We start from the raw sequence: 21,197 nt of genomic DNA on the forward strand, positions 1-21,197 counted from the left end.
AATAAGTTACATGATTTAAAGATCACAGGTTAGTCATCAATATTACTGTGAAATGGAAGTACATAGCATATATGCATATCATGGAAAGCTGTAGTGGCAAAAAGATGTTATGCAAAAAATATTGACATAGAACCACATGGAGGACTTACCTGCCTCCTTGCACAACAGAACAGTGATCTGGTGGGAGAATGAGAGAGTCAGCACCCAGATATGCACTGCTTCTGAAAGCAACATCAAAGTACACCTCTGGCAGTGATGTAAGTCCATGAGAATTCATCACCGATGCAGTCAACATACCTTCATTGTCTCCTGCAGTTTGCCAGTTGACTATGCTGCCACCCAGCAATAATGAAGCAGTCCGTGCCCGCATGCAGCAAGACCTGGACAACATCCAGGCTTGGGCTGATAAGTGGCAAATAACATTTGCGCCAGATAAGTGCCAGGCAATGACCATCTCCAACAAGCGAGAATCAAACCACCTCCCCTTGACATTCAACGGCATTACCATCGCCAAATCCCCCACCATCAACATCCTGGTGGTCACCACTGACCAGAAACTTAACTGGATCATCTTCCCTACTAAAAATGTTTTCACTTCTTTCTGTTAGAGTCCATCATAACTAACAGAATCAGAATTTACAGCACAGTGGAAGATTATACGGATAATCGTGTCTATGCTGGTGGCTTTGTGCTTGGTCACTTAAACCTGATTTTTTTTCTCTTCTGTTGAGACATTCGGTGCTACAACCATGCACTCCAGATCTGGATTTTCTGACATTTCGACTGGCTAAGTGACTCGTTAACTGTTTGAGAACTGTTTAGATATCATTATGGAATATGTGTTGTAGTTTTTAATTACCACCAACAAAAAGGGATTTTCAGAAATCATGTTTCAAAAATATCCATTATCACAATTTGTTAGTTCAGTAACACAGGCATCGCACCCATTTGTTGAAAAACTTAGAAATTTTGCCTCCTGCTGTGTCTTCCACAATATTTGTTAGCTCTGAATAACATTGAATATAATCTCCCACTATTTGTATTTACCCAAGTCCATAAATTATTACGTTATGTATTGGGTTACAGTACTAGCACCTGCCATGAGCTTATGTTTACATGCTGCCATTATTAAACTGATGTCGATGTTTCATAGTGCAACTTGAATCTCCACCCACCCCGGGAGTTTTTAAATTTGAACTCAGGGTTGTAGTAAATACTACACAATATTTTATATTGGGGAACCATACACCAAGATGACCACTGAATGGAACTATAAATTTACATTTTATTGCCAGTTTCAGCCGGATGTTAAATAACCTGCCTGCGGTTCTGGTCCTTTCTTCCTTTTAGAGTAAACAGTCTAATATCCGTGCGATGCTGGTTACGAACCAGCATGAATTGAGCAGTGTGTTCCTCGATGCCTCACAGAAGAAGCCTGTGTAGTTAAAGCAGTGCTTTGATTTTTGACGTTTACCACATTGTAACAATTTACAGTTCTTTCAACTAAACCCCTCTGCATTAAACATTTGTTTTAATTTATGAGCCTGCTACAGTTTGAAAATCCCCAGTTACATTTTCCTCTACTTGACGGACCTTTTGAAAGAAGTTCTTTTCAGATGGTACTATTTTGCACTTTCATGCCTGTTGGAAAAATGTTGACAATCTTGGTGTAGAATTCTATGCTGTTGCCGATGTGTGCCACTTTATTATAGCCAAGTAGAGCACTAGTGTGTGGATTGTTTACCCCTGGCTAGTTTCTTCTTCTGTCACTCTTCACCTGTCTTTCCCTCACCCCAAAAGGATGCTCAATCATTGTCCAGTGGGTAAGGCAAGGAATGGCATATCTCAGTTGTGATTGCTGTCCATATCTCTGGTGATGATGGTCTGGCTTGTCCCTATAAGTACACTAATCAGGTACTCCCAATGGGAAAGTGGACTAAACAGACACATTTTAAGATTAGTCAGTCTAATTAAATTTGCTGTTGGAAGTTCCTCGAGGTTGGCAATTGCTTGGCTCCTTTCCTTGGAGAGGGGTGAGGTTATCTCAAAGGTGGAAAAGCCAACAGGAAATAACTGGCTTGCTTTTTGTATATTTTTTTTAAAACTTGTATAAAACATAAACAAATCACAACTGAACAAAGGGTGACAGATGCACTGGAACTCCCTAATGTTGTCTTTTAAGAATTCAAACTTGTACGCTTTGTTTTGCTCAACATCTTTGGTAACAGAGGCATAATATTTCTTACCCGGCTGCTTGTGAGTTGCAGCCAATTTCAACGCAACACTTGCTAGCAGGCCTGCTAGTGGGAAGCTGTGCAATTGCTGCAGCTGGGCCTAGATCAGAGACCTGCTAGACCTTTGTGCACTGAGTTAGTCCACTATATAAAAAGAGCACTTGGAGAATGCCATAGGTGGCATTGGGTTGAGTTGCAGCTGCTAGTGAATGGAGAGAAGTGACTTGTGGAGACTTGCAGAACAAGACCTGGATGAGGAGTCTTATGCTGTAGTACCTCTGTTGTCAAATGTCTGGGGTGGGGGGACGGGCAGAAATACTATATTTTTGTATTGCTCTCTGAGTTGGAATGCTTAAAATAGCACAGGGCTTTTTTAACCCTGTAATTCCCCCTCCCTGGTAAACTTGGTTAGATTTTATTTTTTGTTTTAATTGCCTAATATATTAATGTGGCCTTTTTTCCCTTGTACATCCTTCACAGTTCAAATTGTGAAAACCATTATACTGCATTGAACTCTTTGCAAAAGCCCTAACTATAATCTTCCAAAGTTCTCTCTATTCAGGAACCGTTCCTTTTTCATTGGAAAATTGCACGTCACTCTGCTATTTAAGTAAGGTGAGAGAGGGAAACCACGCAATTATAGACCAGTTCCCCACAACATCTGTTGTCAGGAAATTACTAGAGTCTATAATTAAGGATAGAGTGACTGAATACCTTGGAAAATTTTCAGCTGATCAGGGAGAGCCAGCATGGATTTGTAAAGGGTACTTCACGCCTGACAAACTTGATTGAATTTTTTGAAGAGGTGACTAAAGTAGTGGACAGGGGAATGTCTATGGATATTGTTTATTTGGACTTCCAGAAGGCATTCAATAAAGTTCCCCATATGAGACTGTTAGCTAAAGTTGATGCTCATGGAATTGAGGGCAAATTATTGACCTGGTTAGGAAATTGGCTGAGTGGCAGGAGACAGAAAGTAGGGATAATGGGCAGGTACTCAAATTGGCAGGATGTGACTAATGGTGTCCCACAGGGATATGTGTTGGGACCTCAACTATTCACTGAATTAATTAACGACTTAGAGGACGGGATAGAGAGCCACATATTCAAGTTTGTCGCTGACAGAGAGATAGCAGCATTGTAAACCTTGTAGATGGAAGCATAAAATTATAGAGATATAGTAATAGATTGATATAGTTGATATAGATGATATAGTTGATATAGACTATATAGATATAGTGAATGGGCAAAACTGTGGCAAATAAGACCATAAGACATAGGAGCAGGAGTAGGCCATTCGGCCCCTCGAGCCTGTTCCACCATTTAATGAGATCATGGCTGATCTGATTTTTACCTCAACTCCACTTTCCCGCCCTTTCCCCATATCCTTTAATTCCCTTGCTGATCAGAAATTTGTCTAACTCAGCTTTGAATGTATTCAATGACTCAGCCTCCGCAGCTTTTTGGGGTAAAGAATTCCAAAGATTCACGACCCTCTGGGAGAAGAAATTCCTCCTCATTTCCATCTTAAATGGGCGACCCCTAGTTTTAGATTCCCCCATGAGGGGTAACATCCTCTCAGCATCTACCCTATCGAGTCCCCTCAGAATCTTGTATGTTTCAATAAGATCTCCTCTCATTCTTCTGAGTATAGACCCAACCTGTTCAATCTTTCCTCATAAGACAACCCTTCCATACACTGAATCAACCTAGTGAACCTTCTCTGAACTGCCTCCAATGCAAGTATGTCCTTCCTTAAATAAGGACACCAGAACTGTATGCAGTACTCCAGGTGTGGTCTCACCAGCACCCTGTACAGTTGTAGCATGACTTCCCTGCTTTTATACTCCATCCCCCTAGAAACAAAGGCCAATATTCCGTTTGCCTTCCAGATTACCTGCTGCACCTGTATGTTGACTTTTTGTGTTTTTCATGTACGAGGACACCCAAATCCCTCTGTACCGCAGCATTTTGTAGTTTTTCTCCATTCAAATAATATTTTGCTTTTTTATTTTTCCTCCCAAAGTGGATGACTTCACATTTTTCCACATTATATTCCATCTGCCAAATTTTTGCCCATTCGCTTAATCTGTCACTATCCCTTTACAGACACTTTGTGTCCTCATTGCAACTTGCTTTTCCACCTATCTTTGTACCATCAGCAAATTTGGCCACAAGACACTCTGTTCCTTCATCCAAGTCATTGATATATATATTGTAAATAGTTGAGGCCCCAGCACTGAGCCCTGCGGCACCGCACTAGTTACAGATTGCCATTTTGAAAATGACCCTTTTATCCCAACTCTTTGTTTTCTGTTAGTTAGCCAGTCCTCTATCCATGCCAGTATATTACCCCCAACACCATGAGCTCTTGTGCAGTAATCTTTTATGTGGCATCTTATCGAATGCCTTTTTGGAAATCCAAATATACTGCATCCATTGGTTTCCCTTGATCCGCCCTGCCCGTTATTTCTTCAAAGAACTCTAATAAATTTGTCAGACATGATTTCCCCTTCATAAAAAAACATTGACTCTCCTTGATTGTATTATGAGTCTCCAAATATCCTGCTACTACTTCCTTAATAATGGATTCTAGCATTTTCCCAATGACAGATGTTAGGCTAACTGGTCTATAGTTACCTGCTTTCTGTCTCACTCCCTTCTTGGATAGGGACCTTTCCAGAATCTAGTGAATTCTGGAAGATTACAACCAAGGTAAAGATGGTGGGGTAGCTCTGTTAATAAAGGATGAAATTGGTATAATAGTGAGAAATTATCTTGGATTTCATTGTAGGGCAAGTGTGAGGTCATCCACTTTGGACCTAAAAAGGATAGATCAGAGTAGTTTCTAAATGGTGAAAAGCTCGAAACAGTGGAGGCCCAAAGAGACTGAAGAGTCCATGAACATAGATCATTAAAATGTCATGGGCAGATACAGAAAATAATCAAGAAGGCTAATGGAATGCTGGCCTTTATATCGAGAGGACTAGAATATAGAATCATAGAATGGTTACAGTACAGAAGGAGGCCATTCAGCCCTTCAATTCCATGCTGGCTCTATGCAAGAGCAAACCAGCTGGTCCCCTGCCCTATCCCTGTAGCCCTGCAAATTTTTTCCCTTCAAGTACTTATCCAGTTCCCTTTTGAAAGCCACGATTGAATCTGCCTCCACCACCCCCTCAGGCAGATCATAACCACTCGCTGTGTAAAGAAGTTTTTCCTCATGTCACCTTTGGTTCTTTGGCCAATCACCTTAAATCCATGTCCTCTGGTTCTTGACCCTTCCCCCAATGGGAACAGTTTCTCTCTATCTACTCTGTCTAGACCCTTCGTGATTTTGAATACCTCTATCAAATCTCTTCTCAACCTTGTCTGCTCTAAGGAGAACCCCAGCTTCTCCAGTCCATCCGTGTAACTGAAGCCCCCCATCCTGGAATCATTCTAGTAAATCTCTTTTGCACCCTCTCTAAGGCCTTCACATCCTTCCTAAAGTGCGGTGCCCAGAACTGGACACAATACTCCAGTTGTGGCCAAACCAGTGTTTTATAAAGGTTCATCATAACCTCCTTGCTTTTGTACTCTATGCCTCTATTTATAAAGCCCAGGATCCCTTATGCTTAACAGCTTTCTCAACCTGCCCTGCCACCTTCAACAATTTATGCACATGTGCCCCCAAATCTCTCTGTTCCTGCACCCCTTGTACCCTTTAGTTTATATTGCCTCTCCTCGTTCATCCTACCAAAATGTATCACTTCACACTTTTCTGCATTAAATTTCATCTGCCATGTGTCTGCCCATTCCACCAGCCTGTCTATGTCCTCTTGTAGTCCATCACTATCCTCCTTACTGTTCACTACCCTTCCAAGTTTTGTCATCTGCAAATTTTGAAATCGTGCCCTGTATATCCAAGTCCAAGTCATTAATATATATCAAGAAAAGCAATGGTCCTAATACTGACCCCTGGGGAACACCACTTTATACCTCCCTCCAGCCCAAAAAACAACTGCTCACCACTACTCTCTGTTTCCTGTTACTTAGCCGGTTTTGTATCCATGCTGCCACTGCCCCTTTTATTCCATGGGCTTCAACTTTGATGACAAGCCTATTATGCGGCACTTTATCAAACGCCTTTTGAAAGTCCATATACACCGCATCAACTGCATTGTCCTCATCGACCCTCTCATAGAGTTATACGGCACGGATAGAGGCCCTTTGGCCCATCGTGTCCGCGCCGGCCATCAAGCCCTGTCTACTCTAATCCCATATTCCAGCATTTGGTCCGTAGCCTTGTATGCTATGGCATTTCAAGTGCTCATCCAAATGCTTCTTGAATGTTGTGAGGGTTCCTGCCTCCACAACCCTTTCAGGCAGTGAGTTCCAGACTCCAACCACCCTCTGGGTGAAAAAGTTCTTTCTCAAATCCCCTCTAAACCTCCCACCTTTTACCTTGAATCTATGTCCCCTTGTTATAGAACCCTCAACGAAGGGAAAAAGCTCCTTAGTATCCATCCTATCTGTGCCCCTCATAATTTTGTACACCTCAATCATGTCCCCCCTCAGCCTCCTCTGCTCCAAGGAAAACAAACCCAATCTTCCCAGTCTCTCTTCATAGCTGAAGCGCTCCAGCCCTGGTAACATCCTGGTGAATCTCCTCTGCACCCTCTCCAAAGCGATCACATCCTTCCTGTAGTGTGGCGACCAGAACTGCACACAGTACTCCAGCTGTGGCCTAACCAGTGTTTTATACAGCTCCATCATAACCTCCTTGCTCTTATATTCTATGCCTCGGCTAATAAAGGCAAGTATCCCATATGCCTTCTTTACCACCTTATCTACCTGTTCCGCCGCCTTCAGGGATCTGTGAACTTGCACACCAAGATCCCTCTGTCTTGCCTAGGGTCCTCCCATTCATTGTGTATTCCCTTGCCTTGTTAGTCCCTCCAAAGTGCATCACCTCGCACTTTTCCGGGTTAAATTCCATTTGCCACTGTTCCGCCCATCTGACCAACCCATCTATATCGTCCTGCAGACTGAGGCTATCCTCCTCGCTATTTACCACCCTACCAATTTTTGTATCATCAGCGAACTTACTGATCATACCTTTTACATTCATATCCAAGTCATTAATGTAGACCACAAACAGCAAGGGACCCAGCACCGATCCCTGTGGTACCCCACTGGCCACAGGCTTCCAGTCACAAAAACAACCTTCGACCATCACCCTCTGCCTTCTGCCACTAAGCCAGTTTTGTATCCAAAGTGCCAAGGCACCCTGGATTCCATGGGCTCGTACCTTCTTGACCAGTCTCCTGTGGGGGACTTTATCGAAGGCCTTACTGAAATCCATGTATACCACATCCACTGCGTTACCCTCATCCACACGCCTCGTCACCCCCTCAAAAAATTCAATCAAATTAGTCAGACATGATCTTCCCTTGACAAAGCCATGTTGACTATCCCTGATTAATCCTTGCTTCTCCAAGTGGAGACTAATTTTGTCCTTCAGAATTTTTTCCAATAATTTTCCTACCACTGATGTTAGGCTCACTGGCCTGTAGTTCCCCGGTTTTTCCCTACTCCCCTTCTTGAATAATGGTACTACATTAGCGGTTCTCCAGTCCTCTGGCACATCCCCTGTGGCCAGAGAGGTTCTGAATATATGTGTTAGAGCCCCCGCAATCTCCTCCTTTGCCTCACACAGTAGCCTGGGATACATTTCGTCCGGGCCTGGGGATTTATCCATTTTTAGGCCTGCTAAAACCGCCAATACCTCCTCCTGCTCGATGTTAATATGTTCGAGTATATCACAGTCTCCCTGCCGTATTTCTATGTCTACATCGTCCTTCTCCATAGTGAAAACAGATGCAAAAAATTCATTTAGAACCCCTCCTACATCTGCCGGCTCCACACACACATTGCCATTTTTGTCCCTAATGGGCCCTATTTTTTCCCTAGTTATCCTCTTACCCTTAATATACTTATAAAACATCTTAGGATTTTCCTTTATTTTGCTCGCCAGTGTTTTTTCATGGCCCCTCCTTGATCTCCTAATTTCTTTTTTAAGTATCCCCCTGCACTTTTTGTACTCCTCTAGGGCTTCCTCCGTCTTTAGCCTTTTGTATCTGCCATCTCATTAAAAAAAAACTCAATCAAATTAGTTAAACACAATTTGCCTTTAACAAATCCGTGCTGGCTTTCCTTAATTAATCCACACTTGTCCAGTTTAAGGAGGTAGAAGTTATGCTACAGCTATACAAAGCCCTGGTTAGACCACATCTGGAGTAGTGTGTTCAGTTCTGGGCACCGTACCGTAGGAATGAAATATTGGCCTTGGAGGGAGTGCAGCGTAGATTTACTAGGATGATACCTGGACTCCAAGGGTTAAATTACGAGGAGAGATTACACAAACTAGGGTTGTACTCCCTGGAATTTAGAAGATCAAGGGGTGATTTGATGGAAGATTTCAAGATATTATGTGGAACTGATAGGGTAGATAGAGAGAAACTATTTCCGCTGGTTGGGGAGTCTACGACTGGGGACATAGCCTAAAAATTAGAGCCAGGACTTTCAGGAGTGAAGTATTAAACACTTCTACCTGGAAAAGGTGGTAGAAGTTTGGAACTCTCTTCCGCAAATAGCAGTTGATGCTAGCTCAGTTGTTAACTTTAAATCTGAGATTGATAGATTTTTGTTAACCAAAGATATTAAGGGATATGGGGCTAAGCTAGGTATATGGAGTTAAGTCATAGATCAGCCATGAACTCACTGAATGGCAAACACTGAGGGGCTAAATGGCCTACTCCTGTTCCTATGTTCCTATATTTGGTTGTTTGAACATCCATGGTACTAAGCCTAGTAAAATAAAGAGTCTCTGGGCTCGATTTTAGCACCCGCTATCGGCGGGGGGGCCCCGAAAATCACGAAATCCAGGAGCGGGACCGGATCGCGCCTCGATCCTGCCCACTTCCGGGTTCCCCGCTGACGTGCGCGCGCAGCCCCCGCTGGTGGGAATCCCGCAGGCAATTAAAGCCAGCGGAATGCCACTTGACAATATTTAGTTTGGTATTTCAGGTCATTAACTGACCTGATTAAGGGACTGTGTGTGATTTTTGATCAACATGGGACTGTTTCCCACACTGGGGGAAACACTCCCAGATCGAATGGACGTGTTGCAGCTGTCAGCCTGTGGCAGCTGCAAAGGTCCATTTGAGGGGGGCGGGGGGTGAGAGACCCTCACCCATTGCAGGAGGCCACTCTGTCAATTGGGACAAAGTTTGGCCTCCACCACCCTCCTCCTGACGGTCAAAGTCACCAACCTGCACACGTACCCCGGGGTCCAGAGACATGTACCTACCTTGCGGACCCCCTCAGATGTACATCTTCCGGATGGGGGCCGCCGTAGTTGCAGTCATGACCTTCTCGGAGGGCGAACAGTATCTCCAGCCTCGCCATCCACGCCGTCCACCTCTGACACGTGGAGCTCCACAACAGAGTGCTGTGACACATCCACCTGTACAGCAGGAGGGAGGGCTACCGCAGAGAGAGATGCGTCGCAGAGGGCACTACCCTCGCCACAGGTTCCACAGACCGAGGCTCAGCCTCCTGGACCTCTCTGAGCAGCAGTGCATACTGAGGCTCAGAGTCACTCGACATGTAGCCGTGGACATCTGCAGCCTCTTTCATGCCGAGCTGCTCCTGGGTGGCCCGTGCACCATCTTCCTACCTGTCGCTGTCAAAGTCACCACTGCCCTCCCAAACTTCTCCTCCACAGCCTTCCAGGGTGCAACTGGGGACATCGCCGACGTCTCTCAGTCGTCTGCGCAGAAGAGCCCTGCAAATACACCTACACCCACTCTGCAGTGACACAATGGGTGGCATCAGTGGTGGGTCCTCAGTGATACCCAGGAGCGGGCATTATTGCACAAACCGGACAGGATTCGCGAAGACATGGCAGTAGTGGTGCCAATATAATGTGTGATGTGAGTTGTTCTGAAATTCAATATAAGTAACAGCCAGGCCTTCCTGGTGGCGGAGGCGGGCCGCTTCCTCCCGCCCGCCGGGTGGAAGATCACTGTCCTCCCTCTCCTCCTCACCCCATGTATTGATACCTGGGGTGAGGCATCATTAAACTGGGAGCATCCTTCCCCCTGGGCTGCTCCATGCAGTCATCTTTGCTATTGGTTGCAGCATTTGTCAGTGGAGGACTGCCCCTTTAAATAGAGCGCCTCCAGCTGACAGATCTTACTGCGCATGCGCAGCCCGCCCGACGCGCAGATCAGCAGCGGGGAACCCGGAGGAGCAGGTAAGTGAATCCAATTAGTGGGTTGCCTGCTACGATCGCGCGGGAAACCCGCTAATTTCACCGGGCGCATTACTAACGCGCCCGCTTGCCCATCCGCCGAGAACCCGCATCCCTGCTAAAATCAGGCCCTCTGAGTTTGCTATTTGTTCCCAATTATTGGAACTTGTGTCCTTGATTTTCAAGTTTGCGCTTCTACATACGAGAAATGGTGAAACCCACCCAAAGGCAGTAACCAAGTTCAAATGTGTATTGAAGCTGAGTTTTAACCCTAAGCACTGCAAATATTAGTTTTTAAAACCAAGAAACTTGTGTGATGGACTAACATTGTACAAGACGCCATCAGAATTAAAAGCAGTATTTGAGTACATCAAGAAGTTGTGATTGGTTGATGTCAAGCTTGCATTTTAAAATAAAAACAGAAAATGCTGGAAATACTCAGCAAGTCGGGCAGCATCTGTGGAGAAAGAAACACAGTTAACATTTCAGGTTGTTGTCACCGACCTGAAACATTAACTCTGTTTCTTTCTCCACAGATGCTGCCCGACTTGCTGAGTATTTCCAGCATTTTCTGTTTTTATTTCAGATTTCCAGCATCTGCAGTATTTTGATTTTGCATTTTAAAAGCCTGTAGAAGGAAAAGAAGACCAAGGAATTTCACAATTTTAGCTCCTTGAAGACCAAGGAATTTCACAATTTTGAGTTCCTTGGAGAGAATAAGTTTATAAAAGTGACAAGTGACAAATCTTGATTTCAACATTGTGAAGATGCAAAGAGGAGAAAGAGTATGTAGGACAATATATTTGCAGCTTAGCAGGACAAGAATAAACCATTGCAGCAGAGGATTAGTGAGCATCGTGATTTCGATGGAATAAAAATAAATAAGAACGGTTGCGATGGAGAGGGAGAGTGCAGAGGATGAAGGCTAAAGGTGAAGGAAGGATCAGCCATTAGAGCTTTATCTTTAATCCTGTACAGGAGTGTGAGAAAAATATAATAAGAGCCACTGCAGATATGTGTATAGTACTTAAGTTTTAGACTGACTTGATATATTACCACTAGAACTACCTGACTAAGATGAATCATATTAATATTAAGAGAGTCTTATGATTTTCCTGTACCTTTTTTTCCAGGAAGGAGAGAACTTTGTGAAGAAGATTGGAGGAGTGTTTGCTTTTAAAGTCAAAGATGGCCCTGGCGGCAAAGAAGGATTATGGGTAGTGGATGTCAAGAATGGAAAAGGATCTGTGGACTTCAATTCTGGTACCATGAATTTTCTTCTGTGACAAATAAAAGTGTTGGTTTTTGCCTCTTAATCCTTATTGATATAAAGCGAAGCACCTGCATACTGGTGTCGAACAACAACCTTTATTTCTGTAATTTATAAACTTATTACTGGTTGTTAGAGGAGGCATGAGAACATTCTATGTGGCGCTCCCATATATTGTGAAGTTATAAAATTCTGTAACCGTGTTCCCGTGAATGATGATTGCTGTCTAAATCATAATATTCCCATTGAAGTAATTGAAGCAGAACTTAATATCCTAGCAGGAGAGTTCTGCTCCCAAATTCCTCTAACCAGCAGCATTCCACAGTTTTGAGCTCCTTGGAAAGAATAAGTTACAAGAAGAGCATAAGGGATGACTGATGACTGGAGATTTCAGTTAAAGCAGACGTAATCATATTTAGGATTATGGAACAATTCAGCAATTCCATTTCTTTAAAAATCTGATCAAACATGGAGAGTTTGAATCAGGCATTTCAATACTTTTGATTTTCCTTCACCTTTTCAAATATTTTATTCAGTGAAAGATATATCTTTCCCTCCATGGACGCACCGAGTGACATCATATTAAATATAAAATGTACGACAGCACAACAATACTTTTGCAATTAATGTGGGTCTATAAATCTGACATCAAATTGAGACCTCCTTTTGCAGCAAGCTGAACACATGGAGCTTGTCCCATATGTTGTCACTCCTAACACAATCAAGTTTCCATATTTCATATTGGAGCCCAACGGACTATGGATACCTGCACCTGACAAATGTAAGTAGGGAAGAGCAGCATATAAAGGTCACTAAGCTGAGGCAGAATTTTTTTTTAAAACGGTATAGTAAAAATGCCCATTATTACTTGTAGTGTGGCTATTTGTATAATTTCCAATTGTTTCTTTTACTTTAAGATTCTCCCTCAGCATGGTGACAGCATTTGTTACCCAGCTGTAGCACGCAAGCTCTCTTCAGAGATACAGTCACCTTAGCTCTCACTCTTATGCTCCTTTGAGCATTCTGCCTCCATTTGCCACTTTACATTTCAAACCATTTGGAATTTTGTGAGTGAAAGAAAGCCAGCATATTAGAGATGCACATTGCATGCTACCACATACATAGGTTTGTCTTTGGGTTTTTACTGGATTTTTAAAATCGCAAAAACGGGAGCTATAAAGAAGTAGGTCCTATTGAAACCACTAGAAAGGCAGCTGGGCCAATAAAAAAGACTGTGTTCTTTCATTAGTAATATAAATACCTCCACCTATTGGTGACTAATGTTTTGAGATTTTTTTTGGACCAATTTTCCCCAGAATGAATTTGAAAAAGAGTTGCATCTGATTCCGACAGACCACTTGCTAGCAGGCCAGCCGATGGGAGGCCAGTTGTTGTGTTTTAATACAAAGTAAATTCACACAGGTTTGAAAATAAAGAAACATAGGATGGATGTTTAGGCTGGTGGATGAGGTACCGATCATCCAGGATAAAGCAGTCCACTTGGTGTTGAGCTGCTTGTGTTGTTACAGCTACAGCCATCCAGGCAATTGAAGAGTATTCTATCCTTTTTGACGCTGGAGAGGCTTTGGGGAGTTAGGAGATGAACCAGTCGTCGCAGATAACCAAGCCTCTGACCTGCTGTAGTAGCCACGTTATTTGTCGCTGGTCCATTTGAGTATCTGGTCAATGATGATTCCCAGGATGTTGATGGTGGAGGCCTAGGCAATGGTAGTGCCATTGAACGTCAAGGGGAGGGTAGGCTTGCTGTTATTGAAGATGGCCATTGCCTGACACCTGTGTGGCGCCAATGTTACTTTACACTAATCAGCCCAAACCTGGATATTGTCCAGGTCTTGCTGCATGTGGGCATAGACTGCTTCATTGTCTGAGGAATTGCGAATGGAGCTGAACACTGCAATCATCAGTGAACATCCCCAATTCTGACCTTGTGATTGAGGGAAGGTCGTTAATGAAGCAGCAAAAGTTAGTTAGGCCTAGAACGCTGCCCTGGGGAACTCCTGCAGCAATATTTTGGAGCTGAGATCTTTGGCCTCCAACAACCACTACCGTCATACTTTGTGCTAGGTATGACTCCAGCCACTGAAGAGTTTTCCCCCTGATTCCCATTGACTTCAATTTTACGAGGGCTCCTTGGTGCCACTCTCAGTCTAATACTACCATGATCTCAAGGGCAGTCGCTCTCGCCTCACTTCTGGAATTCAGTTCTTGTGTCCATGTTTGGACCAAGACTGTAATGAGGTCTGGAGCCGAGTCGGCTTGGTGGAACCCAAACCGCAACCTATGGAGACAGGAAAGAAATACACACAGACCCACATTTTGGTAGTCAGGTTTTCAAACCGAAAGCTACAAAAACTTAAGATTAGACATGTCGGAGGACTATTAGGACTGTGCCCTCTTTATTTTTATATTTTTACATGAAGATAAGTTGTACTGATTGAATCGAGTGAGTCCAGTTGAAACTATTGTTCTGTATGTTCACTTCCTGTGAAGTAACCATATCAGGTCTTATTTTACTGTGTTTTCTTTGTCCACCTTCAGAAAGATTGAAGAAGCACATGTGGGCATGTGCTATGAACAAGATTTCCAGTTGGTTTGTGTAAGGGGGAACGTGTAGTTACACCCTTGAGTTACGCTATTATTTGCGTAGATATTGGACATTGTCATCAACTACAGGACCATGAGGGACATGGGATCTTGTTAGGGGAGGGGAGCAACCCGAGAAGGTATCCAAGGCAGACTCAAATTTGTAACAATGACACTATCTTGCAGATATTCTTAAAAAGGAGATTGCGAAGTTGCAGAATAAATATTCCATTTTAAAAAAGGGAGACTACAAGTTTCAGAATGCCATGGATAAATAGAGATTAGAAAAAACTAAAATTGAAGAAGGCATATGAGATCTATAGGTATAATTTAAAAATAAGAGAGAAAACAAGAAAATAAGGAGGTTAAGCAAGAGAAAAGGAAAACAAGGAGAGAGTATAAGGAGGAAATCTCAAAAAAATATTAAAAACAGTGAAGTATTCTACGAATATATCAGTAACAAGGTAATTGTTAACTGTGAGGTAGTTATGTAAAGCTTTTATTGCTAACTCTTTTAATTGCTGTGAAAAAGTAGTGACATTCAGCCTGATCATAATATAACCTAGTAGTGCTTGTTTTACTGCACAGTTTGGTGTTGGAGGGCTTGTGTTTACAGGCCTCATTCTGGCAGAGGTTTGAATCTGCTTGCAGTGGTTAGAATTTGATACAGGACCTCAGGCCTTTACCGTAAAGCTATTGTGTCTTTGGAAATTGGGACTACAGGAAACTGCTGCTGTGCTTTGTACATGCTGTGTTTTTATTGACAGACAAGAGACGGGAGAATTCCACAAGCTACTTACTGGCAACTATAACACACATATTGCTGGAAAAAGGCCGTATACCTTTTAAGACTTAATGCTGAATCACAAAAGATTAATTGTGTTAGTTTTTTGTTGAGAATGCTGAGAGTTTCTTTTTTTAAAAAGCTGGTTGCACACCAATTCCTTTAATTTTGTAAGAACATAAGAAATTTACAAAATGTTCAATAGTGGGATTGAGTGGCATAGTAGGCTAGCATACTGTCCTTTCTCTCTGGGTTTAAATCCAGCCCAGACTGCTGGTTATACGGCATACAGTGTGATATATTAGCCTCATGCATACCTGGCTTTTTTATTAACTGATACACCATAGAAAACAAAAACAGAACATGCTGGAAATGCATTACATGTTGGTCAGTATCTGAAAGAGATGAATAGGTTAACATTTCAGGTATTACACTTAATTAGAGTTTCTAACCTTTGCTCAATCCAAAACCAGAGTGAGGCTTTAAACTGGGGCTGGAGCATTTAAAAAAAAAAACCCTGTTGTGCTTATGTGAAATGGGTCTCCTTTTTATATTTCCAAAATGAGATCACAAATAAACACACAATGGGTTTGCTTACACATACGCACAGCATTTTATTTTGAAGGCAGCAGTCAAAAACCAGCGATTTTGGTTATCAAAATTCGCTAGGATGATACCAAGTATGAGAAACTATAGTTCTGAGAAAAGGCTTGAGATACTGGGACTCTTTTCATGGAGCACAGCATGAAAAGTTTTGCCACAGTGAGTATTTGAGGCAGAGACCATTGCTTCTTTTAAGGGAAGAGCAGATAAACTATTGAAGCAGAGAAAGATATAGGGAGAGTAGAGCAGTGGGATTAGTTTTGGATTTCTCTAACAAAGTGCCAGCACAGGCATGATGGGCCAAGTGGCTTCCTTCTGTGCTGTAAGCTTTTGTAGTTCTATGGTCTGGTTCAAAACTGAATGAATAGTCATAATTGGCACGATCACACTAGAGAAGCCCCCGTTTATAGGACTGATGAGGAAAAGTCAGGACATGCTCAGGAAAATAGAGGGGCGAAGAAATAAGAACAGAAAAGAACTTTCACTGATGTAGAGCCTTTCAGTTTTACATCTACCTAAGACAGCAGACGGCACCTCAATTTAATGTCTCGTCCAAAAGACGGAACTTCTAACAGTGCAGCACTCCATTGAAGTGTCAGCTTAGATAATGTGCTCAAGTCCTGGAGTCGGACTTGAACTTGTGACATTTTTACTGTAAGGCAAGAGTGCTACCGACTGAGCCAAGGCTGACACTAAGCCTTGGATCTGAACTCTTCAATAGAGTTGAAGAGTTCAAATTCACTGAATTTTACAAAAAGGCAACTAACGCGTTTAATAGCCTATTAACGGGTGTTAAAATGCTGGAAAGAGGTCACCCCATACTTTATAAAGCACTTTTGCTATGATGTGCTTTTTGTACAGCTCCCAAGGCAACCTGAAACAAAGGGTTTAGTCTGACACTGAAAGCCACTGTTTAACACTCAAATATAAAAGGGGCTTCATCTGTTTTTTTTCCCCCCACTATTTGGAATCATACTGACATCCCACTCTCAGTTATAGGGGCTGTGGCTGAGTGCCTAAAATTCTGCTGCTATGAGTTTGGTGACCAGAGAGAAAGAAATCATAAATGGAATAGAAGGAAGACAAAATGACATTATGATAGAAAGTGTTTTACAAAACCAAAAATGTACCATAAAACTTGTAATGCTGAGACGGCAATTTGTTCAAAGGAAGATAAAGTTGTGGCAAATGCAGGTGAAAAGACTTAAACTTTGATACTGTATGACTTCACTGGAGACAAAAATGCCTGTATAGAGGACAGTTCTGACCAGCAGTTTAAAGGAGTAACACATAGGGATAAAGGAGGACTGAGTTGGTGAGTAGGTTGGACACTGGTCTATCAATTCTAGAACCTGGGTTCAAATCTTGCCCAGACTGATGAGGTGAAGTCTCTACTGGCTCCAAAAGTCCCATATAAACTGAGTTTGGGTGGTCACAATTCAGTTACTAGTGTGCCCACAGTAAAAAAAAAACTGCCTCCTAAATCTGGCAGTAATTGGTAGACTCACAGAGAGGCCACAGAATGATTAGTGTGGGAATTGGAAAAATGTTGCACTGTTTCAAGGTTGCTCTTAATGTCTAAATGTTTTCTCTGAGTTGGAGCACAGTAGAAGGAATTTTACTCTGCATACAATCTGTGGAACTGCTGATACTGGGTGCGCATGTATAGATATTACTGTCTATAGTTATGACAATTCAGGGGAGGTGTTTCCCCTTTAAGAGAAATGTATAGTGAATTGGTTCAAAGCTTGTTTTATTTTGATTAGAGTGTTGTAAATAGATTTTCCTTCAAGAAAGCTTAACTTTTTTTTGTGTCTGCATTCAGAGAAGAAAGCTGACTGCACCATAACCATGTCTGATGATGATTTGTTAGCTTTGATGACTGGCAAGATGAATCCCCAGACTGTGAGTAGTTTCTATATAAAAATATTCAAAAATTAATTTAATTTTGGAAATCTTCTGATGTTGAACAGAAGGCTGAATTTATTAAATGGACTGCTTACTTTTCAAATTGCAGACTGTTTGGCTAAATGCCTCTTTTCCTGCATTCCAGAATGTTGCTTTTAACACCTGTTGTAACAAAATGAATAATGGAAATAAAATACAGACATGGCATCAAACTCTCCCCAAACACACATGATGATGCACTTTGCTGGGAAAAAAAATTCCATTAAGTTTACTTTGTATTGCTTTAGTTCAGATGCAAACCCAATAAGCTCGCTTGAAGTGACTAGAAACACGCTAGAATATTTTTCTATTATTGATAAACTTTAGTGAAGAGCCCCTCCTCTCCCAACTGAAGGAAAACAAGAACAAGTACCATCTGCCCCCCGCCCCCAAAAAAAGGACCCCGTGCTGCCCAAACTCCAAACTTCATCTAAATGCAGTCCTCATCCACTCCCTACTCGACCTGAGCTCCTGCCAAGGAACGACCTCAGCTCTGTCGGTGCCCAGTGCAGCGTACTGAGACATCTTTGCTATATACATTTGCATGTGAACTGAAATGTACCATGACTTAAGGAAGTATATAACAATAATATCAATAAAAGATTTTAAATAATTACTCTTGCCAATTTTGTCACTTTTTCTTCCCATGTCCTGGTCAAATTCCTTCCTCAGCCAATATCAGCACAACAAATTAACTAGCCACTAACCTCACTTGCTGTTTGTGGGACCATGCTGTGTGCAAATTGGCTGCCAAATTAGCCTACATAACAATAGTGACTACACTTCAAAAGTAATTCATTGGTTGTGAATCACTTTGGGATGCCCTATGGACATGAAAAGCACTATATGTTGTCAGCTGGTGGCACAGTGGTAACACTCTCGCCTCAGTCATGAGACTGTGGGTTCAAATCCCACTCCAGAGACTTGAGCACATAATCAAGGCTGACACTCCAGTGCAGTACTGAGACCTGTCGGGCTGAGTGGAGTGCCTGAGGGATTTGTACTAAGACCGCTACTGTTTTTAATTTACATAAATTTGGATTTGAAAAACAATGCAAATTAGTCAAATTGCAGATAATACTAAACTGGGAGTGGGGGTGATAGGGAGAGAGCAGTTGTGTCTGATGTACTGAAGCCAAGGAACTACAGAAAGACCTGGACAGGAGAAAGGAAAAAGAAACAACTTGCATTTATATAGCAACTTTCAGTTTTTGGGCATCCCAAGAGGTTTCACAGCCAATAAAGTGCTTTTGAAGTGTAGTCACTTGTTAAGTAGGCTAATATAGCAACCACTTTGCATGCAGCAAGGTCCCACAATACAGGTCAGCATTGAGTGAAAAAAATGAGGGGTATACTTATTCAATACATGACATTGAACTAGCTAGTGGATAGGCTGAGAGAGATCTGGGAGTTTTTGTAGACTCCATGCCCAAGTTATTGCCAGATTAATAGAGTGCATGTCTGAGGTTGTCATGCTGAGTAGTTCTCTGGTCAGACCCCAGCTTGAGTACTGCATTCAGCTGTGGTCACCAAGGCACCAGGGAAACATCCAAGCCCGAGAAGCAGTGCAGAGAATGGCCACGAAGATGATCCTTACTGCCAGAGGACTGAATTCTAAAATGGGTTATAAACTCTGGCTCTACAGCCTTCAAAGGAGGCGATTGGGATGGGACCTTAGTCCCATCCTCAAAAGCGTCTCTTTTGCACCAGTGTGACACATTGATGCCCATACCAGCCATTGTTGTCACCTATGAGTGAGACTTTGGAAATCATATGAAACTGTGCCCAAAAGGAGGCCATTTGCCCCATTGTGCGAGTACCACATTGGAGCTATTTACTCTAATCCCATTTCTAAGTTTTTCCCATGTGCTTTAACATTTTCCTTACAGTATTCATCTGAATCTTTCAAGTGGACAGTTTTATGCTGCACCCACTCAGAACTAAGTTGAAATTACACAAACATACTTCATCTGGAACCTACATTTACAGTCAGCAGTAACCACTGTCACTGACTCCATTCTTAACAAAATAATACAAAGTTACGATGATTGGATTATTCCTGGAGATATATTAAACTGAGTTGTATATTTGCACAATCCTGTGTTGTTAAATCTAAATTTAAAAGGAAGGCACACTAGGTTAGCACACAGTGCCTTTTTACCTCAAGTTAGAAACCAACTTGAAATCCAGCCCATACTGACAGGATGAAAGGCTTCTCTCACTCTGCAGGTTGCAGGGTTCTTGTGTGAAATGAATTTGAACAGTGTCAACACAGTTCCTAGTGAGTGTGCACCCACAGCTCAAAACTGTCTACAGTTGCACCAAAGTGGGTAATCTCATTCAGTGAGACCACGAGGACGGTTGAGGTGAAAAATGGAAATAACGCTCTGATGCATTAGGATCTGCTGTCCTGGAGCTAAGGTTGGGGTTAAGGAAATTGTTGAGCATTACTTTGTATCTTACCTATTCTCTCCCTAAATTGAGAGCACATAGATTAGATGCACTCTGTTTTTAAAAAAAACTGTAAGTGTTTCATTGCAATGCGCTACCACATTTAACAGTGACGAATACTTATTCAAAAATACCATTATTTTTCTATCTAGGCCTTCTTTCAGGGAAAACTGAAAATTGCTGGTAATATGGGCATGGCCATGAAACTTCAAAATCTACAGCTTCAGCCTGGCAAAGCCAAACTGTGAAGATTCACCCCAAGTGATTTTTACAACTATCTAGACAGAGTGCCAGCCTCTGGTCACATGACATCTGAGTGGCAGGTTGCCAGAGAGAAGGTTAGGAGCTGCTATCTTCATGTCTGAAACAATCTGGAATAATGTACAACACTTTCTAATTGCACTTGAAGTTTGTAACACTGGTATCTTGCTGAGCAGATTTGACTTTCAACAAAATGCAATTAGTTCTATTCTAACTGATTCAGCGCATTTCTGAAAATGATATAAATGTAACCTTGAATATATTTTGTAAAATGCTTTATTACCAGCTATACATCTGCATTGAATGAGTACAACAGTTGTATGTTAGATTCTCGAAGATGGATACAGCTGTCTGACTTTAATTTACACTAAACATGATAAACTTTTTAAACTTGCCTTACTAGCGGGTTCCTGGAATTATCACTTTTGCAATTCCTTAATAACTTTTCAGGATTTGTATGCTAGGTGTTGTAGCATGCTTAGTAAAAGAATGAAAATAAATCCTGCTTTATCTCTTTTTGTGAATGGCTGACTATTTTCTTTTTGGATTCACTTTGTGACACTATAGGAGTGCCAATTATGGCACCTGGGATTACCACTATTTGCCATGTTCAAAAACAAACCAAGATAGGAACAGAGCGAGGTGGCATCATGGCTTTGGTTCTGAGCTTTATTTTGCAGCTGATGGAAATTTTAAAAACCTAAATAATTGTAGTAATGAATGCATCTGGGTTAAACGCATAGA

At 42.1% G+C, this 21,197-nt stretch overlaps 1 protein-coding gene across 1 annotated transcript in view; it reads left to right on the plus strand.

Annotated features, from left to right (window-relative positions):
• The window catches only part of scp2a (sterol carrier protein 2a), a 101,153-nt gene extending 80,184 nt beyond the window's left edge, over window positions 1–20,969 (plus strand). The window contains exons 14-16 of the mRNA XM_067990309.1: window positions 11,667–11,796; window positions 17,620–17,699; window positions 20,345–20,969. Of these exons, the coding sequence (XP_067846410.1) occupies window positions 11,667–11,796; window positions 17,620–17,699; window positions 20,345–20,440 (306 nt within the window). The 3' untranslated portion in view covers window positions 20,441–20,969. The remainder of the gene's footprint in view (window positions 1–11,666; window positions 11,797–17,619; window positions 17,700–20,344) is intronic.
• The last annotated feature ends 228 nt before the right edge of the window (window positions 20,970–21,197 follow it).

The sequence above is a fragment of the Heptranchias perlo genome, chromosome 9 (assembly GCF_035084215.1).
Source record: "Heptranchias perlo isolate sHepPer1 chromosome 9, sHepPer1.hap1, whole genome shotgun sequence".
Lineage (NCBI taxonomy): Eukaryota > Metazoa > Chordata > Chondrichthyes > Hexanchiformes > Hexanchidae > Heptranchias > Heptranchias perlo.